Genomic DNA, 26,735 nt, shown 5'->3' with positions numbered 1-26,735 from the left:
AGCAAGGGGAGGCGGGGGCCAGCCGGCTGAGGGTGAGGCCAGAGTGGGTTCCAGCCTCCGCGGTCGAAGGTCTGCTGGTGGTGCTTGGGGGGAGCCGCAGTTCTGGTGGTTGAGGGCAGACGCTGGGCCCAGGGGAGGGTGACTGCCCAAGACTCAGACGTCTCACCTCTGCCCTCTACCAGCACCGGCTGCGTTCTCAAATAAACGCTTCCAGGCCAATTCATTTTTCTCAAAACATATATTTTATCACTCCTCTCCGTACATCTTTGAGCACCTTTGCCAGAATTTCAGGAATGTGGAGAACCCCTCTCTCAACCCCCCTACCCTCCCCCTAGGCCTTGGCGACAAGGTCCCTCACGGCCTGTGTGATGGCGTCCCTGTCAATGCCAAACATCTTCAGCAGCTCGGCTGGCTTCCCGCTCCTTGGTACCTCGCCCACAGCGAGGCGGGAGACAGTGATGCCAGGCTCGCCCACTACGGCAGAGCACACTGCCTCGCCTATGCCACCTGTGTAAAGGAAAGGAGACGAGTCAGGGGTGTGGCTTCAGGGTGAGCAGTGGGTGCGGCGTTCTCGGCCCTTGGCCGACCCGAGTTTCTTCCCTTGCCCAAAGAAGACGGAGACAGCACATCCACCACCCTCCCCCATACCCGTAGCCAGAGCAGACATCATCAATCGATCATACTTATGTGTCCTCCTAAGCCCAAATGTGGCCTCTGAATCGTTTTGAACACCATGCTCCGGGCAGCTGTCCTGGATGAATGAGCATTTGTACCTGACCCCAGAGTCTAAGTCCATCTCTTTCCCCGGATCCTGCCCTGGAGGAGGGGTGGTGTGTGCTTGTGGAGGGCTGCTTTGCAAAGGACCCGTAGAAGGCAGAAATTCTGCACCACAGACTGAACGCTCAACTATGTCAGGCACACAAGCCACATTTCTCCTCTTAGTAGCAAAGTCAAGATCCTTCTGGGCAACCTGGGCAGCAGGGGCTCCAAGGAGCCATACCAGCAGCCAAGTTTGCTGGGTCCCTGGCCAAGCCTGGGGCCAACAGGAGGCCGAGTCCCAGCTGCCGTCCTGGGGTAGGATGAAGGAGGGACGTCCAGCCCTCTGCGGCCCTTTGCCTGTGGCCCTGTGCCCCCAGCCCTTCCCTGACCCGTCCGCCCCTGGCTCTCTGGCACACGGCCTGTTACCTTCATAGTAATGGTCCTCCACGGTGAGGATCCTGCCCTTGGTAGCACGGGCGCTTTCAAGGATGAGATTCCTGTCCAGGGGCTTGATGGTGAACGGGTCCAACACACGAATGTTGATCTTCTCTGTGAGAGGAGAAAACACAGGGGCGTGGCTGGGGGGGGCGCTGGGTGCTGTGGGTGTGTCCTTGCATGGGTGAGGTCAGTGCGGGTGTCCCAAGAGTTGTCACACAGTTAAAGGCCTGGGCCTGTCCCTATCCTGGGGAGGCAAGCTGTCGTTCTGTTCCCGTGATCTGGGCGGTGTCTGCTAGCGCCCCCAGTGGCTTGCCCCCTCCCTCTGCTTATCTGTGATACCCATGTCCCCTAGCATCCTGCACCCCCTGATTTCGGAGCATCTGGTCTCAGGGAAGAGAAATGCCCTTCTCTCTCGCCTCACATCCTGGGCCAGAGGATCTCAGCCTTTGGACCATCAGAGAACACCGCGTGGCCTGGCAGGTGCCCACACAGCTTTGCTTCATCTTCCCGGACGCCTTTGAAGATGCAGGGGAAGCCGGAGGACAGTTCCCAGTGTCTGATGTGAGACAGAGCCAGGGGCTCGCCGGGGGAGGGGAGGGGAGCTGCGGCTGCAGGCACAGGTCAGGCGGGGACCCAGCCGAATGGCCTCAGAAGGACGAGTCAGGCTCCGCCATGCCTCTTCAAGCCCTCCTCGGGATCTCCATCCCTGACAGGGCTGGGCCTCCCCCTGGCTTCTATCCAGCTCCCTGGAGCTCTGGACACGTTGTTCCTTCTGCCCGGGCCTCTGCTTATCAGTTCCTACTCACATCTGAGGTCATTTTCCTAAGGACACCCTGTCTGCCTTATCCTTTCTGCTCAGCACGGCTACACCGTGGCATCCGCTGTGATTCTGTGGAGCTCCTATGTCCCCTACCATGCCAGTAGCTAACATTTGTGAGCCTGCAATGGTGATGATAATAATAATAATAATAACGCTAGGTCACATGTATTAAATCCTCAGGACAGCCCTCCCGGGAAGGTGACATTATCTCCACTTTATGGATGGGGAAACTGAGGCATGGAGATGCTGAATAATCAGTTCAGGCCTACTGGCAGGCTCTAGGACCGCTGATCGGACCACCGTGCTGGGGCACCTCAACTCCAGGGCCATGGGGCAGGGGTAGGGCCTGTGGCCACCACAGCCCCGGCTCTCCCCATCACACTGGCTGCATAGTCATAAGTGCTCAACAAAAGGTGGCTTCAGTGGGGTGCCTGAATGGCTCAGTCAGTTAAGCGTCCAACTCTTGATCGCAGTCGTGAGTTCAAGCCCTGTGTTTATACAAGGTGCCTTTTATTACTATCAGCATTTAATCGAATGAAATTCCTTCTTACCCCCAAGACCGTGTAAACCGTCGGCGCCTGATCTAAGACTGGCTGGGTGCCCCCTCACCTTTCTTCAGCAGGTCGGCAGCAGCCAAGGCCTCGTGCAGGGTCACTCCGGCCCCAATCACAGTCACCTGGTCATCCTTGCTCTTCAGGACCACCTGGGAAGGACACCGGGGCCAATGAGGCTCACGGACTGGTGGCCAGGGGCGGGCCCTGGCTTCAGGCGTGCTTTGGGGTCTCACTGGGGCGTGAGCAGGACTGACCTTGGCTTGCTTGATTTGGAAGTCCTCATTGTTGTTATAGATGATGGCGTTTTCTGGGCGGCTGGTCCGGATGAAGCAGATGCCCTAGAATGAAACACAGTGACAAAGGATGACAGGACATGGCATGCGTGGGCAGCCCTGGGGAGTGGATTCTTTCTAGAAAGACCACTGCTTCTCACTCGCAAACTTCCACCACCCCGGCGTCCCCACGGGTGTGTGTGAAGCCACCTCATGCAGGCTACCCCGACCCTCGCCCCCAGGAAAAGGGACAGTCTTGTCCTCTGCAGCATGCACCCCTCCAGACACTCATCCTGAGTGAGAGCAGCCCCACGGCTTTGCCAGCCCCAAGCCCCACATGGAAAACAGCTTTTCTTTCAGGTAGGCTGGTCTCTGAGTGGGGCTGCGCCCCGCACGGTGCCCTGCACGGTGCGTCTGGCAGAGGAAGGGGACCTGCAGGGTGCTCTGGTCTATGACACTGTGGCTCATGTTACCCAGCTCATTCTCTGTCTTGGAGAGCCCAACTTGGGGAGGAGATAGGCATCAACAGCCAGACAGACACGGGCTGCCAGGATTCTCATGGGCTCAGTGACCAGTCAGCAACGTCTGCCACTCAGCAGAAAGGGTGGCGTGTATTTTGTGTTTCCTGGTCTAACTTCTACAAGCCCCAGACACCAGTGGCGAGGTCAGGAGACACTCCGCGGGGCAGTGAATGGCCAGCGCTGCGCCGGCATGCTGACCCCCACCCCCACGTCGCGAATGGCCATGTGACCAACCTTTGTATTGGCTGCTAATTCCACCGCCTTCTCTGTAGACACCCCGTCACTTGGGTAAAAGACCGTTGCAGTGGGGATTGACCGAAACATGGCCAGATCTTCCAGAGCCATCTGAGAGGGCCCATCTTCCCCTGGGGTGCGGGACAGGACACAGCGGAAGTCAGCCCCTCACCCATGGAACGGAATCCTGCCCGCCCCCGCCCCCAACCTCCTGGTCCAGAAGTCCGGAGAAGTTACAGGTGCAAGCCTCCTGGCCCCGTTCAACTCACCGATGGACACACCGCAGTGCGAACCACAGAAGTTGATGTTGCTCTCAGAGATGGCCGCCATGCGAATCTGATCGAAGGTCCGTGTGAAGAAGGCCCCAAAAGCGCTGCAGAAGGGCACCGTCCTATTGCGTGTGGCACAGCCCACCGCGACACTGACCTGGGGAGCAGACGGGGACAGCGTCAGCCCCAAAGAGGAGGGGGAGGGTGGCCGGGGAGCCCAGGAGCTCACGCCCCTCTTGAAGGTTGGGGGATTTAGTCACCCTAGTAACTAAGTTCTCCTCTTCCCATGCAAGAGATTCCTGTGTACGCATGGATTCCACAGTCTGTCTGATATCAACTCCTTTGATTTGAAATGACCACTTCAAAAATTCTCCTTAAAATTATATTCCTGGGGATCATTTTTTTCCTAGCAAACAAGGAAGGCCTTTCACAGAGTAGGCTAGGAGGCTCGGACATAGAGGTTCCATCCTTCCCAGGCTTCTGCAAACCCTGTCTCCGTCGTCCTCGCCAACCCCAGCCCTCTGTGGAGACCAGTCCTCCCTCTGCACTTCTATGCCTGAGGAAGCTCCAGACCCAAATCCCGGCAGGCCGTGGCTCCAAATCAGCTCTGGAACCTGCCACTTGACGTGAGCCACCTGCTGTGGCCTCCCTAGCCCACACACCGTGCCAGTTTAGTCTGAACCCTCCAGCTGCCAAGACCAGAAGCCCCAGAGAGACAAGTTCAAGTACGGCTAGAGAAGGAACTCTGGATATGGTAGGGCCTGGCAGCCTTCAGAGAGAGGAAGCTCTAGGTGCTAGGGGCCTGCAGGCCAAGCTGGGCTCCTCGGCGAGACGGCCATGGCTGCTGGACCCATTATGTTCCAACCTTGTGACTGGGGCTGCCCTACCACCTGGAAGGCCTTTACCCCAAGAGACAGCCCCCTGACCGCCACACGTGGCCTACAGACAGCAGTCCAGGTGTGCACCTGCAGCCCATTTAGCTCTCCTGTCTGTACGCTCATCCAGTACGTTTGCTCCCGAGCATCACACATGCATTCCTCTCCCTCGCCGCTGCAGTTACTTGAGGTCAATGCCAGGTCCTAGCTGTTCCTGGGGTCTAGCTGGGCTCACCTCCAGCAGGCTCCTAGCACTGCCACCACAGTCCAGAGGAGCAGGAGGACTTCAGCCCTGCCCCACACCCATCCAACCTCAGCCCCAGGCTGTGGCTGGCCCTATGCCCACCCGCCCACCCCGGGCACCCACCATGTTCTGCTCAGCAATGTAGCACTCAATGAAGCGGTCTGGGTGCTCCTTTCTGAAGATCTCTGAGAAGGTGGAATTCTTGGTGTCCCCATCGAGGGCGATGATGCGGTCGTGGGCACGGCCCAGCTTGGCCAGGGCCTGTCCATAGGCCTTGCGGGTGGCTACCTGTGAGGAGGAGAGCATGGGAAGTGCCCTGAGCACTGGGGTAGGCATGTGGCCAGAAGCCTGGGTCAGCCCCTGGAGGTCACAGCTTTTAGGGAGGAAAAGCATTAAAATGAGGGTGGAAAAGGGAAGTCCAACGACACACAGTCCCGTGGAAATGTAAGTTCTGTAAGGTTGCCAGTGGGAACTTCTACACTGGAGGTCTCCGAAGTCCCTAGAGGCCCTGATTCCCAGCCCAGCTGTGAGCCACTGGAGCTGCGGAAGATGCTCCAGCACCCTGTGACAGAGGTCTGAGCTTACCCCGCTCTGTACAGGGATACACAGGGGGCCAGGCAGTCGGGAAGCCTGGTGTGGGTTCATATGCAGGAGGGCCCTGGAGCAGGACAGGCCTGCCTAGGCTCTGCTAGGCCAGACACGGGGGAGTCCTGAGCTCAGACCTAGGGACTCAGGCTGAAGGGCCAGAGATAAGGGGATAAGATCAGGTGCTGTGGGCTTTGATCCCAGTGCTGCCAGTAGCTTGCTGTGTGACTGTGGGCCAGTCTCTTGCCCTGAGCCTCTGCAGGTAAGTAATTTCACAGTTGGCTGTCCCCACGGAGGAGATGGCAGGATCAACACCTAGGATTCCTCCTCGCTCTGAACTAATCTCTCCTCTCTCCCTTTCCCAGCCCCCCAAAGACACATCTCGGCCCCAGCCTCAGGGAACCAGAGAATCATGGCCACCCCAGCCAGACCAGAAAAGCAAGGCCCAACTCCGTACCTTCTCCCCAACTTTGTAGCTGGGTGGGCTGGGCATGCGGATATTGGTGATGTTCACTGAAGGGGCATCTTCTTGCGGGGGAGTCACGAGGATCTTCTTTTTGCTCTGGATCTGGTTGTAGATTTCCTGGACAATCTGATCAGCCATGTTTTTGGGGAGGGGCTTCCCATGCCAAGCCTCCTTATCCTCTATCCCTGTGGGGACAGAGGAGGGGAGAGGGCCCGGTTAAGACCATAGCTCCTGAGGACCAGGAAACCGCTCTGTGGGGCTGACTCTCCAACAGCTGAGGGCAAGCCAGGAGGCCTCAGCCAGGGTAGGAACGCCGTGAAGAGCCCCGTGTTGGGTGACCCTGGTTGGGTGACCAGGAGTCCGCGTGCTCGGCACCCACCGAACAGCTGCTAGGTCTCCAGGAGCTGGCTCACAGTCAAGTGTGGGGGGGGGGGCGGCACGCATGAGCCTCTGCACCACCTCCCCACCTGCAGGGAGGGACCTGCTGCAGAAATCCTGCTCAATTTGTTGAATGGGCCGGTCAGGAGGGAGCCTAGCTGTTAGAGGGGAAGCTGAGGCCCAGGGCAGGGTGAGCACTACCCAGGTCTCCCAGTGCACTGGTGTGCAGAATGGCATCCAGGAGCATCCCTCACCATGCTGCCTTGCTGTGTCGGGACCAGTGAGGCTTAAGAACCGCCCCCCCCACCGAGGTCATCTCAGCCCAGGCAAAGCTGAGGACTGACTCTCCCACATAGCACCCAGCCCCCTTATAGGCCCCCAGGAGCCCCCAGAAGCTTTGAGGTTTCCAGACCCTACTTGGCACTAACACCTGAGGCATCCATGCCAGGTGGTGACAATACCCCAGAGTCCTCTCCTCGACATCTGTCCCCTCCCTGGAAGGTTCCAGAGCCGTGTACCTTCTCCCACACAGCAGTGCATGTCCTCATTTGCCCCAAGTCCACGTGGGCAGGTGGGCCAGAGGGGGGCGTGTGGCACAGAGAAGCTGGCCCAGGGTCTGCAGTTAGGCCCCATGTGCCTGGGCAAGTGCCTGACCCCTTTTAGCCACATTTTCCCATGTCTAACAGGGGCTAGGGCCGCCTCTGCCCAAAGGGTTTGGAGTCCAAGGGGCCTGCATGCTGGGGAGCGGCTTATACCTGCACCACTCTCAGGCCCAGCCAGGAACCACCCTCCAGACCCTTCCGGGCTCTCTGCCCATACAGGACCTTGGCGGCCCCTTACCACTGTGCGCAGGGTTCCCCGCTTACCTCCTCAGGGAGAACCCGGTCTTCCCAGGTTCTCTGGACTCTGTGTCAGCCCTTCCGCTCAGGACAGACAGCTGGATGCGGTGCAGATGACACCGGAGGAGGGTGTGGGGGACTGTGTCACACCTGTCCTTTCTCCTTACCCGTGGGTCCTCCCGCCCAACCTGGGCTCCAATCCTGGCTCAGCCACGCGGACCGCTGAGTTCCCTCACGGAGCACAGCGTCCCCGGCTCCCCCTTCCCCAGCCCAGAGCACCTGGTGTAAGTAAGGTGCCAAAGGCCTGGCACTTCCCCAGACATGGGACCTCAGAGACGCGCCCCCTAGTGGAAACCCCCACCGCCTCGGTTGGCCACAGGGCCCAGTGGCGGGGGTGGGGTGGGGGAGGAAGGGCCTGAGGACGAACCTGGGATCCCCCGGCCCTTGAAGGTCTTGGCAATGATGGCCGTCGGCTGGTGCTTGGCCTGGCCGAAGGCCTTGCACAGTTCCTCCACGCTGTGTCCGTCCACGATGACGGTGTGCCAGCTACGGACAGATGGGCGACAGTGAGCGGCAGGGGCCGGGCCCCCGGGGGAGGGCTGCCCTCGCTCTGCCGCATGGCTGCGGTGTGGGAAACACTAAAGGGGCGCCTGGGTGCCTCAGTCGTTAAGCGTCTGCCTTCGGCTCACGTCACGGTCCCAGGGTCCTGGGATCGAGCCCCGCATCAGGCTCCCTGCTCCGCGGGAGGCCTGCTTCTCCCTCTCCCTCTGCTGCTCCCCCCACCTGTGCTCTCTGGCTCTCTCTCTGTCAAATAAATAAATAAAATCTTAAAAAAAAAAACCAAACACTAAAGACTTTGTTTCCACTTTTGGTTTTATTTTTTCTTTATCCTTTTTAAATTATTTTACTTCCTCCTACTTGCCTCTGAAAGATTTTCTTTCTCTCTCTTTTTTTTTTAAGATTTTATTTATTTATTCATGAGAGACAGAGAGAGAGGCAGAGGGAGAAGCAGGCTTCCCCGCGGAGCAGGGAGCCCGATGCGGGGCTCGATCCCAGGACCCTGGTATCATGACCTGAGCCGAAGGCAGACGCTTAACCATCTGAGCCACCCAGGCGCCCTTCTTTCTCTTTCTTAAGTAAGATTTTCTTCTCTTTCAAAGCTTGGTTCATTTATTTTCTCTTTCGCTCCTGATCTACTTGTTTCCTGAAATCTACTCGTTTCCTGAACGCTGCATTGGGGATAATGCCCTGGGTCTGGAATCTGTCTGCTGTTAGATTCTTCAAGAACGTTTTGGCCCAACTTTTATTTAGGGAACGCATCTGGTTACTCCACAGATGCTGGATGTGAGGTGCTGGAAACATTTATCAAACAGGCCAGGGCGCCTGGGTGGCTCAGTCGGTTAAGCATCTGCCTTTGGCTCAGGTCATGATCTCAGGGTCCTGGGATCGGAGCCCCGCATCGGGCTCCCTGCTCCACGGGGAGTCCCCCTCTCCCTCTGCCTGCTGCTCCCCCTGCTTGTGCTCTCACTCTCACTCACTCTCTCTCAAATAAATAAATAAAATCTTAAAAAAAAGAAAAGAAAAACGAGCCAGGCCGCCAAACATGTAAGGGAAGGAGCCGGGGCAGGGCAAACTTTCTCTTTAAGGCAGTCCTTTCTGGGACTCGGTCACATTAAGAGTAATCACGTAGCCGCTAACGTGTACTGAGTGCCCACTCTGTGCAGGCCCCGGGCCGAGCACCACACATACGAACCCCCCGAAGCCTCAGTACGACCCCTGGGGCACCGTGGCTGCCCCCATTTTATAGACACGTAAACGGAGACTGACACTGAGGACGGGCTAACCTCCCCAAGGTCACAAGGCAAGCTGGTGACACAACCAGGACTTCAGGACGCAGGTTACAGACCCAGGGACGCTGCCAGGGTTACGCTCCAGGCCCCCAACCGGTGTGGCCTGAGGAGGCTCCTGGGACACCTGGCGGCCCAGTTTCCTCCCGTCTGACAGAAGAGTTCCTCTCCTCGCTTTCTCTATCAGGTCAGTCATCAGAGATAACAAACCCGCGGCTGCTGTGTAACCAGGGACCGCAATCCCACCTCGACCTTCTCCAGGCAGACTCATCTACAAAGGGTGGCCCTGGAGGCCCAGGGCCTTCCGGACTCCTCAGCTGAGGCTGAGCGTGGGGGCCCAGGTCCCCTGGAGCCGCAACAGCAGCTCGGCTTTTATTTGGGGCAGGAGAGGGACACTGAGGTGAGGGCCCTCTGGCTGACACCCACCCAGATGACCTCCCTGCTTTGTAACATGGAACTCTGAATTCTCAAAACCACTCACGCCCCACGGCGAAGGTCGGAAGACCCCGTGCCCCACTTAGGCGGCCTGTTCTGCCCCCGCAGGCTGGCACAGGAGGCGGCCCCCAGACGGAGGCTCAAACCCCTCAAGAGCCACATGTCCCTTAGCCTCACGGAGCTGGCCCAGTTCACACGGGGCCCCTCGTCCCACCTCAGCCAAGGACCCAGCGAGGAAGGGTGCAGTCACGTTACATGGATGTGGATGCTCTGAGGACTGTCCTCTCCCACAGCCTCGCCAGTAAAGGAACTCACTCACACTGGGCCTCAGCCCACAGCTCCAGGCTGGTGGCCTGGGTGGCCGCTTTAAGTCTGAAACTGTGAGCCAAACGCTGAAGAACAGACCCCTTCTTTAGACAGGGCATGGCCTCTGGCTGACTCAGGCCCTGAATCTGAAAAGCTCCCAGCTCGGGCCAGAGCCCCGTACTTACCCGAAGGCCTCGCAACGCTTCTGGTAGACGTCCACCTGGTGTTGCAGGGGGGTGGGGTCGCTCTGGCCCAGGCGGTTGATGTCAAGAATGGCAATCAGGTTGTCCAGCTTGTAGATGCTGGCGAAGGCCATGGCCTCCCACACGGAGCCCTCGGACAGCTCCCCATCTCCCAGCATGCAGTAGACGCGGTAGCTGTGGAGAGGCGGTGGGTCAGGGGCTAGCCCCTCTCACCCGGGGCACCGTGCTGCCAGCCTGTCCCTCCCGGAGAGCCTGTCCCCCTGGGGACGGGAGCAGCAGTGACATGTGACATGCAACAGTGCCATCAGTCAGGTCCCTGTTGCCCACCCCGCGTCCACATCCAGGGTTCTGCTCTCTAAGATCCAGAGAAGAGGGGTTATTAGGGCGTGAGTAAAATGAGCAAGAACTGGTGGCAGGAGGGGGGGCAACTACTCTCACCGCGGGGACAGGGCTTGAGCCACCTGCATGGGGTGGGTCTGCTTCTCTCCACCCATGTAGGAACTAGGAGTACTGGGAGCCCTGAGGACTGGATCCCAGGAGTGGGCTGGGGAGCTCAAGATGTGCCACCAGGAGCATCCCAGGGTAAGCTGTCAGGTGGGAGATGGGTCACTAACAAGGGCAGCTGAGGACCGGGATCATGGTGGGAACAGTGCCTTATAGGATGGGCTGTCCCCAAGGTTCCAAGGCTAGTTCTCACCCCAAGGTTCATGCCCAGCCCTACCTCCACCCCAGGAGCCTTGTCCTGGGTCAACAAGGCAACCACAATGGCTTCAAAGGCAGTGGCACCTGGTAAAAAGAGCACTGAACTTGGGGCAAGTTACCCAGTGAACAGAGCCTGCTCTGGACCCCAGGGAGGGTGACAGACACGGCCCCATCATCCCCAGGCCGGCGCGTGGCACCCAGGGGCTCCCCTTGCCGAGCGGCCCTGTCCTTGAGGTAAGTACAGTTGTTACTCCCAAATCACACAGATAAGAAAAGAGGCTCAAAGGTCAAGGGACTTGTCTAAAGGTCACACAGCTGGGGAGGAGCCGAGCGGGGATTCAAACACAGGTCTGACCGCCTGGCCCGCGAGGTCCACTCCTTGCTGTCTAGGAACGCACACAGCTGGAGCAGTGCAGGGCCTGGCCATTCTCCCCGCTCCCGGCCCAGCGTCCAGCTGTGTGGCCCCACGGAGTGAGGCTTGTGTGGGGACAGGGACAGGCTCAGAGGGGACACAGCCGCCTGGCTGCTGCAGCAGGCAACAGCCCTAGAGCTGGGGAAGAGGCCGGGGGGGGGGGGGGGGGACGGCCAGGGCACACAGTCAGCATGACTCAGCACTGCTGCTGGCTGCCAGGTCAGGGAGCGCTCCTCTATCCTCCCTCTGCCCGTGCCTTCCCTTCTGTGGCCTCCAGCAGGCCAGGGCCCCGGGTCCTGGGCCAAGAGCAGGGGTCTCGGGGCCCGCACTCGCAGGGGCCTATCTGAAGCCGTGTCCTGGTCTCCTCTCCCCTCTGTGTGCTGCAGTGGGGGCCCAGAGACGCTGCAGGGGGTTGCATCTGGCACAGCAGCTCCCCAAAGTGAGCAGCCTAACGGCGCCAAGGCCAGAGAGACTGGAGGGAATCTGATTTACCTGGGAAGAGATTCCAGGGAAACACACAGGCCGCCTTCCCAAGCCCGCACCCACTGCTGTGGAAGGCAGACTGGGGCCAAGGGTGGAACACAGCCTCAGGCTCTGGTCAGGAGGGCGTGCTAGGGTCGCCAAGGAGATGCCGGGGAGGCCTGCAGAGGCTGTGTATTTTAAAGCTCTGGATTTGGAGTGGGGGCTGCCAAGGCCCACAGTCATGAACTACCCTGAAGACAAGGGAGCCTAACGTGTGCCCCAGACGTGTTTGAAAAGCACCTCAAATGTCCCACCACAACAGGCCTGCCCAACGGGTTACAGCAGATCCATAAAACAAAAAGAACATTACGCAATCGTTAAAACCAGCTCTTGACAGTTAGGGGAGAAAATGTGCACCATGTTTAGAGTTTTCTATTGTTCTAAAAAGCAGAACGCACAACTGTATACATACTAAGCGCTTCGTCAGACAATGGGGCCATGGGGCCCAAGAGGGGGTACCTGGGGGCCATGGTTAAGGCTTGGCCACTGAGGAGTTCACGAGGTTACCAATCCCTAAGTTTCTTCTCACAGTAACACAGAGGAAATAGGCTATGTTAAGGGAGATTCAAATGGGAGGCAGCTGAGAATAGGAAAACGTTCATTTCCTTTTAACACGTTTCCATATTTTTCACAGGAGTTGGTATTCGATAATTCACACAAAACTATTTCAAAGAGAAAGGAAAGAGCCAACTCGACCTACGCTCCCTGGTGGGCGGACGGGAGAGACGTGACCGGCGGCCAGATCTAGTCTGTCGGGCCCCCAGCTCCGGGAGCAGGGCAGTTGCCCGGACGGCCCGGCCCCCTCCTCCCTACAAGGTACAGGCCAAGGGCCTGAGCCTTCGCCGACCCCGGCTGCTGGGAACCCAGCTCAACTTCTCCCTACACTGGCTTGTTCCATTATGTTAGGGTCAGGAAATGACCCTTCACAGGGAATTACTTCAAGCATCTGTAGGGAGTAATTAACTCACACCTCTGGTCCTGTGCCAAGTAAAACACTCTTAAACATACATCCATTCTTTGTGCCTTTCTTCACTTCACGGGGAATCGCTTCTGGTGGAGCTGAGCTTGGCCCCAAGAGGGTCTGGAAGGCCTCACAGCCTCGGCTCCGCTCCTAGAGAGCGGTCTCAGGATTCCCCCACCCCCCGGGGCGTAAAGTAGGTGCTCGCGGCGGTCCCTCTCTTCTCTGGGCCCACGGTCACCACCACACCATCATGACTGCCCTGCCTATGGCCCTTCTCTTGCCAGTGGGATGGACTGTAGGGCACTGGGGAAGCCCAGCTGCAGAGCTGGGCCCTTCCTGCCACCTGCAGGCCAGGCTTCACCGGCCCCTCCTCTAGGTATCCTCCTACTCACGGGTCCCTCAGAGCAACCTGGGGACTCTTCACATACTCTGGATACACACCCTGGGTTCAGATCTTGCCTCCACCACAAGGCAAGCATTTTACCTCAGTTTCCCATCTGTGAGAGGGGTACGTGTACGCATGTCACGATCCAGCCCTCAGGGGGCTTATCGGGGTGAAACCCTATACAACACTGAGCGCGGGGTCCCAGTCAGTAAAGGAATGAAGGAGCCATCTGACGCATGCTTTCCTTAAGAGTCTGCAGCCAACTCTTCTCCCCTCCTTACCAATAAAGATACCTGTCTGCAGGCCAAATCAGACCACACAGCCTTGTGACTGCGATCTGCCACAATGGGGTTCTCTTCCAAACCGCCCCGCGCTAGACCAGGCTGCCTGCCCACCCTCTGCAGGTCCTTCTCCCCAGTGTTTGTCTCTTCCCTGGCTGACAGGTGGGGCTCGGGGATGCCCAGAGCCCTGCAGAACACATAATCCCCTTCTCCAAGATAAAGGCGAGTGGCTCGAGCCTGGGCATGTGGCGCTTCGTCAGACAACAGGGCCATGGGGCCCAAGAGCAGGTACCTGGGGGCAGTGGTTAAGGCTTGGCCACTGAGGACCCCTCCCAAAACTACTGAGGGTAGGGCTGGGGAGTAGAAGCCACAAACCCACCTTACCTGGCTTTGTCGAAGTATTTGCCCGTGTAGGCCATCCCACAAGCAGCCCCAAGGCCCTGGCCCAGGGAGCCAGTGGCCACGTCGGTGAAGGCTTGTTTCTGTCACAGCAAGAGGGCCACAGTTACTCACAGCAAAGAGTGGGCAGGAGCATTAACCCACCCACCCTCCCAGGCCCCCGGCCTCAGGGCCCCCTGACCCAGGTGCAGGCTGGGTGTGCAGGAAGGCCGGGCTCCAGGGCAGCCTGCACCTGGAGTGTGAGCTCTCACTCTCCAGGAACGGTAACGGTGGGTGCGGTTCACATACCAGCAGTGCTCACAAGGGAGCTGGGTGACCTCAGGCTCCCACATCACCCACCTCACCCCCATCCATCACAAGACTCATGAAACATCTAGCCCCAGCCGGTGCCCAGATGAGAGATGAGTTTTCATGGTAACCTATGAACTTTAAACACTTGGAGGGGCCAGCACCTCAGGGAGTAAGCTGGGACCCTTCCCCAGGGTGTCCCCAGCACCCGCTGCAACCCCCTTATTGACCTCGTGGTGAACCTCTTCTCCCCAGCTGCGCTGACAAGGCCAGGGCGGCCCCATGGGGCAGGGAGGCTGGGCGTGTGGGGCTGGGGAGAGGTCTTCTCTGCAGCTGACCCCTGGGCTAGGGCCTCCAAAGGCCTTGCCCTTATGCACCAGCTTGGGGTGAAGAGTATGCCCTGGAGACACCTACTTCCTTCCTCCTTCACCTCAACGCCCTCTTCTCCCACTTTCAACACCCTCAGTTTCTCAGTGGGCACCCCGCCTTCCCTTCCCACATGCCCTGAAAAACAGAAGTGGACACAGAGGGTGCTGCTCTGGTGGGGTGTGCTCACCGGGACGGGGTGCCCGTCCAAGTCAGAGGTGATCTTCCTCAGGTTCAGCAGCTCCTCCTCAGGCAGGAAGCCGGCCTCGGCCCAGACAGCGTACAGGATGGGAGCCGCGTGGCCCTGTTGAGGGTGGGAGGGATGAGCAGCGGAGGGGGCATCAGCTGGGGCGCTGATACTGGGGGGCTGTTCCCACCGCACACTGAAAGTGGGGTCTGGATGAGCCCGTCAGCCCTTTCAGGGAGGTGGCAAGTGAAGGCCACATCCGCCTTCCGTCCCTCTGCAGTCCGAAGCTAACCACAGCCAAGGCCGAATGGGCCCTGGGACAGGTGCAGGGGGTGCACAGCTGTGAGGCCTGCCGATGCCAAAACCCCAGCAGGCAGCCGGCCGCCCTAATCCCCGGTTTCTGGCATGGGAGAGACTTGGACAGACTTCTAAGCTCTCATGCCTGCCCCGGGAGCCCAGAGGCCACGGGGCCAGGCCTGGGTGCAGGTGGATTTCAGGGGTCCGTGGCATGGTTTGTGGCTGGGAGTCTCATGCATGAGTGGCAGGACCCGGTGCCTCGGCCCAAAGCCTGCTACAGTGCTCCCCCACTCCCCAGCCAGCAAGCACGGGCCCTGGGGCGCCGGCCCAGCACAGAAAGACATGTGCACCAAGCCTCAAAGCTGTACCCCAGACCTGGACTTGAGTCCTGCCTATTCACATGAAACAGGGGCAGAACATCTGGCAGATCATTTTCACGGTCCCCGATGAATTCAGTTGTTTATTTCTTAACTCGGCTTAAGTACAGCGGCTGGGTCAGCACAGAGTAAGGCACCAAGGAGGGGGGCCAGGCCGGGCCGGTAGACAGGGAGCGTGGGTGGAAAGGGTGGGCTGGGGCCAGGCTGACACCAGGGGGTAGGTCCCCTCAGAGATCCCTCGCTGCCAGTTCCTTCTCATTGTTCCAGGGCCCATGCACCACCCGGCCCAGGTGAAGGGTGGTCGGCTGGGTTCCTACCTTGGAGAGCACAAAGCGGTCGTTGTGAGGGTTCCGGGGCTCCTGAGGCTTGTAGCGCATGGTGTGGAAAAAGAGAACAGCCATGATCTCCGCGGCACTGCAGCATGACGTGGGGTGGCTGTGGGCCAGGAGAGAGACAAGACCCATGCATCACGGCCCCGAGCCTTGGGGCGACAGGGCTCACCCCCGGCCCACATACGGGGGGACCTAGGGGTGCATATGCCGAGGAGCCACAGGCCTGGCTAATCAGAGAGCTGCTGGGTAATCCTGCTCCTGGGAGGGCTGCGTGGGGTCCTAAGGACGCCACTATGGGTGGCACGGGGTCACCCTCTCCTGGAGCCCAGAATGGACCCAGTGCAAGGCAGCGCGGAGGCTGGAGGGTAGAGCCTAGATCCTACCTCACCGCTTCTAGCGGCAGCCCCGCTGTGTCTGGCCAGCGAGCTATGTCCCAGGGGCCCTGCTCAGGATGCTGCCCACTCGTGAGGGACACCCTGCCTTCCCAGCCACCAGAGGTGCTGGTTCTCTCAGGCCATGGGCAGGCGGCAAGGGGGGAAGGCTCATAGAATGGCCACAAAGCTCCCAGCAGCCTCAGTACCTGGAGTTGGCAGCTGGGAATGTGGGGCTTCGGACTCTCCGAGGCATCACTGGGCTACTTGGCCGTTTTTCAACTGGCATGGGAAAGGCTAGCCGTTAGGAGCCAAGCTTTTGTGCAGAATTTAAAAGGCAACACATATTATCTCATCTTCCACGACAAAGGCTCCGATCATGGAAAAATAACAACCCTTTCTGCCTGTCACAAGGGCAGACAAAAGCAAGAGGCTGCCCTTCCAGCCTTGGAGTGGTGGGGTCAAGGGGTCTCCTTTTTTTTTTTTTTTTTGCCTTTTGCTCTACTAAATGCAGTTCCTTGCAAATAACAATTTGCATGAACAACAGAAAATGCTCCACACCTTAGCGGAGACTCGTTGAGGTCTCTTAGGACCCTTGCGAGTAAGCCAGTCGGGGGGCCAGGACGTGCTGGAATTCCTGGCTGGCCCCGCCGTCTCCCTGGTCCACAGTTCTGTGAACAGGTCAGCCTCGGGGCACGTGGCTCCCAGCCGCCTGCTCCATGCAGCTTAGTGCAGCCCTCGGAGCTGCTCGGAGGTCTGACATGGAAACATGCCCGATGCCAAACCCAAGCGCACATGCAGCACCTGGAGTTCACGTGCCTCCCTCCTCCCCTGCCAGTCGGCCCCCCATACTGGGTTAGGGGGTGAGTCACTCCCAGCGCAGACACATTAGTAGAGAAACCCAGAACTGTCCATGCTGGTTTAGTACCACGTTCCCAGCACACACTCAGCTTATACTTAGCCATCTCTATGAACTCCCGGTCATGGGGAAAAGACACTAGGCCTGAAAGAGGGAGGTGAGGAGACATAAATAGGAAACCTTGCTCTGTGGGGCTGGGACTCCTCCCTCTCATCCCTCGTGCTGAACTTAGCTGGAGGACAGCCCAGTCAACACCAGTCAGGCTGACCTCCTGCCTCCCCGGCCTCCCAGGGCAGCCCAGTCTCTGAGGATCCTGTCTCAGAATGTGCTGAACCCATGAGGAGGAGCTGGGGAAGGGGGTGGGTGGAGAGTGGGCCAACCTGCGCAGGGGAGAAGGCGGGCAGACAGATGGCAGACAGACGCAGGAGCTCCCCCTGCCCCGCCCACCCAGTGAGCCCAGGGCAACATTCCCCCACAGGGGCTTCAGGGATCGATGATGTGGCACAAGCCCTTTCTACACGTGGTGGAAGCATGCCCAGTCCTGGCCAGAGACGTGGTGGGAGGGAGAAGGTCAGGTAGGAAGAGACACCAGAAGCTGAAGAGTAACCCTTCCCTACTAGGTCCATGAGGGGCGAGCCTACAGGGTTATTCCCTCCAAAGCCCGCATCCTGGCCTCACTGCTTGCCTGTCCTTGTACCCACAGAGACAAGACATACAGACCAAGTGCTTCACCTCCCTGAGGCTCAGCTCCTTCATTTGTAAATGGGGATGCTAGGTGGGGGCGTGGGGAGGCCCTATAAGATAATGCATGTGAAGCCAGTTCATCACTGGCCACCACCATCTCCTGGAAGACCAGATGCCAAACCGCTTGGTGCTTCCAACTCTTCATGTGCTGGTGGGAACCGTGACGCCCTGAGGACCACGGGACAGAAAGGAGGGAAGAACCAAGCCAAAGACTGAGATGGTTACTTGTAAGCTCAACCTACTACAGGGCCTTCAGGGCCGAGAGTGTATGGAGCCTGTGGCTTCCCCTGCAACCCCAACTTGTCTGGGGGGAGGGGGACATCTGTGGGTGGAGTCCCCCCCCAGGTGTTGTGACACACCTATGGATGCAAACTGGCTAGACAGGTTGGGGGAGCAGCGTGGGGAATGTAGGACACTTTCCATCCTACCCTTTGTGATGCACAGGGGCCTACAAGTTTGTCCCAAACCTGCACTGGCCTGAACAGTACACTTCCAGTCCCGGTTTATTCAGTCTATGAAGGGGGCACTGATTGGGAGAGCAAGGCCTAAGTGTCTCAAAGGTCCCACCTAGCGGAGGACACATTCTTCCAGGCGTTCCCACTCTCTTCCCTTTAGCACACACTCCACCTGCTCACCAGCTTCCCTGCAGGAGGAGAGAAAAGGTCCCTCACCCCTCGGCGAGGCTGCTCTCCATTACCAAGACATATGGCTGCTAGCTCCATAAAATGACCCCTCTCCTGCCATACTCCAGCTGGGCCCACATCACAAGGAGTCGCAAGGCTCCTCGGCAAATGAACAAACCAGGGAGGCCAAGCACCTACAACAGCCTCACAGAGGCAAGCCTCAGTGTGTAGAAGTACAAAGAGAAATAATCTGCTGTGAAAAAGAAATATGTAGTACCCAACGAAGAAAGTAAAAACCATAAGAATTGAAAACCCATAGCTAAGAAACAACTTAAAAAGACAGTAGAAAGATAATAAAGAATAGAAACTCATGAAATAGGAAGCAAATATACCAAAAAAAAAAACAAAAACAAAAAACAAAGCTAAGAGTTAGCTCCTAAAAAAAAAAAGAGTATAAATTTAGTAAACTTCTGACAAGGCAGGATCTAGAAAAAGAAAGGGTAAGTCCCCAAAATGGAAAGACGGGCCTAGGGCGCCTGGGTGGCTCAGTTGGTTAAGCAACTGCCTTCAGCTCACGTCATGATCCTGGAGTCCCGGGATCGAGTCCCGCATCGGGCTCCCTGCTCAGCGGGGAGTCTGCGTCTCCCTCTGACCCTCCCCCCTCTCATGTGCTCTCTCTCTCTCTCTCATTCTTGCTCTCTCAAATAAATAAGTAAATAAATAAATAAATAAATAAAATCTTAAAAAAAAAAAAAAGAAAGACAGGCCTAACAGATGATAGGCTACTCCAAACAACCTGATGCAAATAAATTTCAAAACAGAAAAATGTCTAGGAAAAAATAACTTACCAAAAAAAAAAAAATAATAATAACTTACCAAAACTGACTCAAGAAGAAATAGAAAACCCGAGTCATCTTTTAACGGTTACAAAGAAATCAATCAGCAGGGTTAGATGCACATTCCCTAAGGCCCAGCAACTACATCACAGAAACACTCCCCCAGCCAAATGTGCACGTGCCTCGCTTCAGGTATGCTCCAGGGAGGACAGCGGCTGTCTCTGCATTGTCTGCAGTGGCCACACCTGGAGGCACCCACGTGTGCATCAGCACAATAGGGTAATCACACTATGCTCATATAACAGAATGCTCTGCAGGGCAGTGACAATGAGTGAACTACACAGATCCAACACCAACCTTCTCTCACAACTATACCATGTGAGCAAAGTGCACTGCAGAAGATCTGCAGACCTGAGAAGACCATCCTATTTATGGAAATATACAAATGTTATAAAATGATAAGGAAAACAATGGAATGAAAATGCACAATTCAGGGTGGAGCTCTTTCTGGAGGAGGGGGCACACCCGGAAGTTTTAAAGCACTGCAATGTCCTAGTTCTTAAGCTTGGTGGTAGGCACATCCAGGTGTATTATTTATAACACATATGCCTCATTTACATTCTTTTTGAGGTATATATTTATTTAAATAAAAATACTCAGAAGGGAACCCCAGGATGCAGGGCGGAAGCGACCCTTGGAAGCAGTCCTTGCTCTTCCTGTTCCCAGAACTGCCCTAGCTGGAAAGACTCTGCCTCCAGGCCTCACAGCGCTTCTTCCGAGGTTTAACCCCCATGCCACCTCCTCTGAGAAGCCCTCCCTGACCACACTATCTACAAATACCTCTTCTTCCCCTCACTTACACTTGCCACCACCTGACATGACATGGCTATTTACTGCCTGTTTATCCTACTGCAACACAAGCTCCACAAAGGTATGGATTTTGAGCCTTTTCATTGCTGTAGCCTTGGGCCTGAACAGCACCTGGCACAAAATGCACGAATGGATTAAGTGATGTATCTTGGCTCTGAGATCCTAGGGATGTGACCTCTCTGAGCCCCAGTGAACTTGGGGATAGTAACAGAACCTCGCTGAATGAGGCAGTGTGTGTGTGTAAAGAGCTTGGCACAGTTCCCAGAAAAATGGCAGTTGTTCAGTATTTTCGTTTAATGTATCAGAGATTAAGTCTAACCTCTTCCTCATTTTGAAGATGGGACCTCTAAGGCCCACAGAAGGGAAGTGACTTGCCCAAGGTCACAAATTCTACCATTAGAAGAGCAAGGACACAAGCAAAATGCTAAGAGAAACTGATGAGCACATAAAATGAGGTATATCCACACAACGGAATATTCAGGAATAAAAATAATTAAGTACTGCCACATGCTACCATATGCAGGACCTTCCAAACACGCTAAGTGAAAAAAGACCCCCAAAATCCCATTCTGTATGATTCCACTGACATGAAATGTCCAGAAGAATTAGATTTACAAAAAGTAGATTAGTGGTTGCCTGGGAGCTGGGGATGGTGCAAATGAGCACGAGGGACCTTTCAGGAGTGATGCAGTGTCCTAAAAATTGGGTGTGGTAAACTCCCTAAAACTTATTGTAAATAACTGTTAATTTACTAAATTTATGCGGCGCCTGGGTGGCTCAGTCAGTTAAGCGCCTGCCTTCAGCTCAGGTCATGATCTCAGGGTCCTGGGATCGAGTCAGGTCTCTGCTCAGCAGGGAGTCTGCTTCTCCCTCTCCCTCTGCCCCTCCCCCTGCTCGCGCTCGCTCGCTCTCTCTTTCAAATAAATAAAATCTTTAAAAAATTTACTAAGTTTACTAAAAGCCACTGAACTGTACACGTAAAATATTATGATTTGCATGTGACACCTCAAGAGAGCTGTTGCAGATTTGTTTTTCGAAGGAGGATAAAAGATGGGGAGCAGCCAGCAGAGGAAGTTCTCAAATGTCCACATTCCCCCGTCCAGTTGTGCAGCCCTCAGAGGTTCATTCAGGCTCCAAGTGCAACTTCTGAGCAAGAAGCCCAAACAGAACCGTCCTAGTCAGCCAGACCCACCTGCTGCTGGAGTCTGTCACCTCGGCCCCCACAGGCCCCCCTCAACTCTGAGCAGACCCTGCCTCATCTTGTCCTGACAAGAGCACAGGGACTGCCTAAGGACCCACCCCTGGGCAGGTCCCAGCCCTCAGAGTGCCCCGGACATCCAGGGCAGATAGCGGCGGTCTGTGGCAACAAGAAAGTTCCGGGTTTTGTAGGACCCGGCTCTAGTGACCACAGGCCTGCCTAACAAAGCAAAGTGCAGGGATCAGAGCTCTGATGGGGGCCACGATGCAGTCAGGGCTGATGAGAAACCATGAAAACATCTCGGCCAGACCCTAAGCAGATTCCCGGTTTCAAGAAACACGGACCACCAGCCCTGCTGAGTTCAGAGGTCACTCAGGCAAAGAACTGAGTCACTCTAGGACAGCCTCGTGTTTTCACACCGAGTTGGGAAATGTTGCTGCTGCTGGGGTAATCTCAACGGGCTGCACTCTTGCCTCAGTCAGCACCAGGCTGGGGTAGAAAGCAGCCCCAAAGGAGAAGGAGGCCCTGGCAGCAGCTTTCTGCCCCAAAAGACAGGGCTTCCATGGGGCCAGAGACTCAAAGGGGCCTGGGCCATGAAGGGGCCCTCTGAGCACTTGGCCAAAGCATCCCCAAAAGCCAGAGCTGGGGAGCAGGTGCTGGATCCTCCAGGATGTGAACCCCTAACAGCAGGTGGCAGGACCCCAGAGCTTGCTCATTCCACTCTGCCACATCCCACCCCTGAGGGAGCCACTTGGAAAAATCACCTATCTATGGACTTCTCCTTTAAAGATGGAGAAACTTCCCTGGGATGGGAAGGGCCTTCCTGACAAGGGCACAGCCGCTCAGAACAGAGCTGGGGTTAGGTTCCTGTCTCCTGGTGCCCACCAGCCAGGTCTGGCCAGACATTACAGCCCCAGGCAGCCCTCCCAACACTTTGGGTCAGAGCCCTGGGGACTCGTTAAAGGCACAGCCCCCACCGCCATTCAGGCCTAACTCCGAAGGGGTCCACAGACAACACTTAGCGCTGTTTGGACAATGCCAAAGCCGAGCCCGGGTGGATGAGAACTAGAAAAGCTTCATCACCAGCCTCAGCAGCCAGGCCACTTCTGATGAGGCCACCAGGTTTCACTTTTGTAAAGCCTGGACGAGCTGGCCCCTGCCACAGTTCCCGCAGCATGTGGAGGGACAGGACCCCGGAGCAGCTCCGGCCATTGTCAGTGCTGCTTCCACAAAGGGCTCTCTGTGAGGTGTTTGTCCCTCAGCTCCTCCGACACAGAGGCCGGTGTCCTCACTGCCGAGGGTCTGCGGAGCTCCATGGACATTGGGTCAGCGATGGCACAGAAACGGGAAAGCTACCAAGAAATCAGGACCTCCCTGCATCCTGAACCCAGAATGTGTGAGCGCAGCCCCTGGGGGGGGGGACCATGGAAAGACCCCAGGGTGTCAGCTCCCCACAATAGGGGAGTAGCTGTGGCTACTGCCCAGACTGGGGCAGGGCCTCAAGGCGAACATCCAAGGACGGGAACAGTGCCCTGCCCCCAAGTCCTCTGTGGCCATCTCTGGTGCACACACACCGCTCAGCACATACCCCTAACCACCCCTCTTGTGACAGTGGTTGTGTAGCAGCATTACTTCCTACTGGAAAAAACAAGTTGTTCTCTAAGTCTCCCCTGCATCTTTACACACTGGCAAACACACAGGAATCAGGCTCAGACACTCTCTTTTGGCGACTGGATACTTTTTGAGCTCAGGGAGTTCCTCCAAAGGCATTACAATGTAAACCTGGATGTAACTCTCAGCCAATACAAACTGTATCTTTTGCCTGTAGATTTTTAACTACCTAACAAAGTCCCAGGAGACCCACCCCACACCCCTTTCTTTGGGAGCCTCCCCATAGCTGTAATGTTGCGTTATTTCTCTCCAGGTGCCCCCAGACTGACTGACATCTGCTATTGCCGCACCTGGTCATCCCCTCTCCAACTTCCCTTTGGGAGTCCCCTAAGGTTGTAATGTTACGTCATTTCTCCGAGTGCCTTCAAGCTGACCCGACTGATACCCTCCATCACTGCACCTGTCTTCTCCTTTCCAACTTCTGTTGTCCAGCCTGGCCCTGCCTGGCCAGCCTCAGAAGTCTTACAACCAAGACAAGCCCCTCGCTGGGCAGCGCGGAACAGCCAGCCACCAAAGACCAGCTTGGGCAACTCGCCTAACACCCTGGTCTCAGAAAATGTAATAGCATCTCCCTCAAACAGTTATTCTCAAAATGCACGAGGCAAGATTAGCAATAAAGGACGCTCTGTGTCACGCCAGGGATACCTATTTGGGTGTTTGGTGACCCTGTAATTGTCTGCAGGTCATGTCTAGCTACTGTCTCTCCAGCTAGATCCCCAAGAGCCTGGCTAGACAGTTCCTAGCACACAGTAGGGCTCAATAAAGCCCTTCGGGGTGAGTGACCCCCTGAAATGGTCAAGGGAAGGGGACCCAGTAATACCCAGCAAGCAATACAAGGTGTGCAGACCTACTGTGTGCCAGGCTATGGAGTGGGCACCACGAGTAAGCCAAATCCCTGCCTAGGCAAGGGACATCACAAAGAATGGGTAAGTTTGACATAAACCCAATGGAAATAATGGATCCAAAACATTCATGGGGTCGGTGTGGGAGAGAAGCCGCCTGCCAGGAGAGGTCTAATCCCTTCCGAGAACTGGATGTCTTAAAGGCAAAAACGGTGAGTGAGTACCCATCCTGAAAGTCAAAAGAGATTTACTCATTAATAATATATCCTGTATGACACTGGCCAGAAGCTAGAATTTTGTCATTGTTCCAAGCACACAGCTTGGTTGGAAGGATTCCTGGAAATCACCCCCGACCCCCTATCACTTCAGTCCCACACAGTGCAGTCTCCCAGGCCTCATGCCAGGGCCCAAGGGTGGCGCTGGAACCCTTGAGACCATCCAGTGCATGGGAGCTACTATTGTTCCCATTTTACAGAGTGGGAAACAGCCTCTGAAGTAACTCACTGGCTCAGCCTCCCAACCACCTCCCCAACGCCTCCAGCTGCAAGGTGGCCTGTTATTATCAGCGGCCCTGCTACTTTCAGAGGAGGCTCCTTGGGATCAGCAGCTGCCTTTCTGCACCTTCCGAGCCAGAAAGGCTGGCGGGAAAGGATGTTGGGGGATGGGCCTCCTGTCCCTCCTTTGGGGAAAGTGCATCTGGCAGCGGGCCCAGCCCTGGAACTCGGTCCTCGGTTCTCAGCCTTTCAAGTCTCCCCTCCCACTCCTCCCGCCTCCAGCCTCAGGTCACATCTTTGACCTCTCCTGCACGCCGCGTGCCCGGGTTCTGCATCCACATGGCCACCTTCCTCCCCACTCCCCAAGCCTGGCATCTCAGCAGAGGCCCTGCTCCAGACTCGGACCCCAAACCAAGGCTGGCAGGAACGAGAAGCGGCGAAGGGGAGAAGTCGTGTGAGGTGGGGAGAGGGCAGTCTCCCTGCAAAATGAGGGATTAAAACAGGCGCTCTCGTGTCGGGCAGCTTGCATTTCAATTCCAGCTCTCCCTGTGTGTCACACTGGGCAACTGACTCACACTCGGGGCCACGGTTTCCCTCCCCATCCGCAAGGTGGAACGTTGGCAGTGGCGCCCACACAGGGCCGCGCGTGTAGAGCGCAGGGCCGGGCTCTCGGCGACAGCGCAGTCACGGTGGCCTCCCCGCCCAGGATTCCTGAGCCCCGTCCCCGCGCGGCGGGGACGCCCGGCGAGGGGCAGGGCCGGCCCGAGGCGCAGCGGGAGCCCGGCGGCCCACCGGATGGAAGCCGGGGCGAGAGCGCGCGCCGCAGCGGAAGGCGCCTCCGGCCCGGGCGAGGCGAGGCGCGCGTCCCCGCCACCTGACCGCGCCCCGGCCGCCTCCCTCGAGGAGGCTTCGTGCAGCGCGACACGGAGCCAGCGCGCCCGCAGTGACCGCGGCTTCCGGAACGGCGCCCTCCCGGGCTCCGCGGCGGGCACTCACCCCGAGCCGGCCGCCGTGGTGGCCTGGATGGAGCTGATGCGCAGGCGGTTGGCCATGTCCTTCAGGGCCTGCAGCTTCTGCTGGTCAGGCTTGTGGTAGCCCTCCATGGCGCGGCCGGGCAGGCAGGAGGATGGGGAGGACGAGGACGCGGACACGGAGAGGCGGCGCGGCGGCTCCGGAGGCGACTGGCGGCGGCCGAGGCCCGGTACCGCGCGGGGGCGCGTTAAGACTCCCCGGGCCCGCCCACGGGGGGCGGCGCGCCGGCATCACCCCAGGCCTCCGAGCAGCGGCGGGCAGCTCTCGGCCCGCCCCCGCCCCCGCCCTCGCCCCGCCCTCGCCCCGCCCCCCGGCCGCCCGAGCTGCGCCAGAGCCTTCCGGCGCCGTTCCGGGAAGCCCCGGCCAGGACGCGCCTAGGGACCCAGCCCGAGTCTATCCACCTGCCTAACTTTCCCTTCCCCCGGCCCGTCCCCCGGCATTTGCTGGGCCCATCTCCCGGGCTGCCAGGCTCCTGAAGCAGAACTGCCCTGCTGCAATTGACTACACATACAAGTAATAATAATAGTCACTCCACGTTCTAGCCTGGGCTCGGTTTGCCTGACTCACATCTTCACTGCCTCCTTCCCCTCCACGCAGCCCTGGGTGGAATTGAGAGGGGGAAACCCTCATTGGTAACCCATTTTACAGATGAGCAAATTGAGACCTGTAGGATCAATCAAGGTCACAGAGCTGGTGGATGCGGGGCTCCGTCCTAGCAGAATGGCTCCATCTACAAGCCTCAGCCCCAAGAGAGCAAACCCAGGGATTTAGGGGCCTGTAAGAGGGATGGGGATTATGAAAATGAGAATCACAGCAGTAGTAGTGATACTACCAGCTGATGTTAACTGAGAAATTACAAGTGGTAGGCCTTTCACAAATTATTAGGGCCTAATAACACTGCTGACCCTTAGGGAGACTACTGGGTTTGGATCCAAGTCTGTAGGGACAGGTGCACCCACCTCTGCTCTTACCAGACCCTTTGACTCCCAGGGCAATGGGGCTCCCCATAGTGGGGGGTAGGGAGGGGACTGCCATCACAGACACTGTTTATGCCCGACACCCATGCCCCATGAGGTTGATACCTTTTAGAGTGGATGCCTTACACAGGAGGAAGCTCCATTTTGCAGAGAGATAAAGGGGGGCCCCTCAAATTGGTGGCTGGGCAGGGATGTGCACCAGAACTGCCTGATACTGAGCTGCTGAGAGAGCCAAGGGAGGTACCAGTGGACAGGCCCTGCCTGTGTCCCCTCTGTGGCCTTTGCCTAGTCCACATTCAGAGCTCTGGGTCATGGGGGACAACGAGTCCCCCACCCCACCCCCAAATGCTCGTCGGCTGCTCCTCTACTGGTCTGGTTCCCAGGTGCCTGGTCAGACCCCAAGAGGGGCATCTCACAGCAGCTAGCCTGCAGAGGTCCACCCACCCAAGGCTGGCCCCATAGCTGGTGAGGGCTGCAGAATCAGGGTGAGGTATCCCCAGGGTGTACCATGGTCAGAGGCCTGGCAGGGGACACCTTTGCCCTCAGGCTGCTAACAGTTTGTTAAAAGAAGACAAGGCTTTGAAACCACTTGAGAGGCCTGTGTCTTCTTAATTCTATTTTCCATAGAGCACTGATTTCCAATCCCAAACCTCAGTTTCCCCAT

General features: G+C 57.3%; 1 protein-coding gene across 1 annotated transcript; it reads right to left on the bottom strand.

The window, feature by feature from the left end:
- Positions 1–219: 219 nt before the first annotated feature.
- Positions 220–25,276, bottom strand: TKT (transketolase). The gene is made up of 14 exons (XM_028124489.2): positions 25,059–25,276; positions 15,540–15,657; positions 14,552–14,665; positions 13,693–13,790; positions 10,028–10,219; positions 7,682–7,800; positions 6,029–6,222; positions 5,110–5,274; positions 3,868–4,024; positions 3,599–3,729; positions 2,826–2,909; positions 2,627–2,720; positions 1,186–1,308; positions 220–507 (listed from the first exon to the last, which is right to left on the bottom strand). Exons 1-14 carry the CDS (start codon positions 25,163–25,165, stop codon positions 332–334), a joined length of 1,872 nt encoding a protein of 623 aa, XP_027980290.1. The 5' UTR covers positions 25,166–25,276; the 3' UTR covers positions 220–331.
- Between the last annotated feature and the right edge of the window lie 1,459 nt (positions 25,277–26,735).

The sequence above is a fragment of the Eumetopias jubatus genome, unplaced genomic scaffold, assembly GCF_037043125.1.
Source record: "Eumetopias jubatus isolate StellerSeaLion01/CBP00866 unplaced genomic scaffold, mEumJub1_p1.0 scaffold_1, whole genome shotgun sequence".
NCBI lineage: Eukaryota > Metazoa > Chordata > Mammalia > Carnivora > Otariidae > Eumetopias > Eumetopias jubatus.
The sequence above is the reverse complement of the archived record's forward strand: the minus strand, read 5'-3'. Positions and strand labels throughout refer to the sequence as shown.

Bases quoted from the DNA above. Each gene is read 5' to 3' on its own strand.
- TKT (XM_028124489.2), bottom strand. From the start codon at position 25,165: ATGGAGGGCTACCACAAGCCTGACCAGCAGAAGCTGCAGGCCCTGAAG. The intron at 13,791-14,551 runs GTGAGCACACCC...TTGCTGTGACAG, and splicing joins TGGACGGGCACCCCGTCCCG to AAACAAGCCTTCACCGACGT. The intron at 2,721-2,825 runs GTCAGTCCTGCT...TGTCCTTCCCAG, and splicing joins TCCAAATCAAGCAAGCCAAG to GTGGTCCTGAAGAGCAAGGA.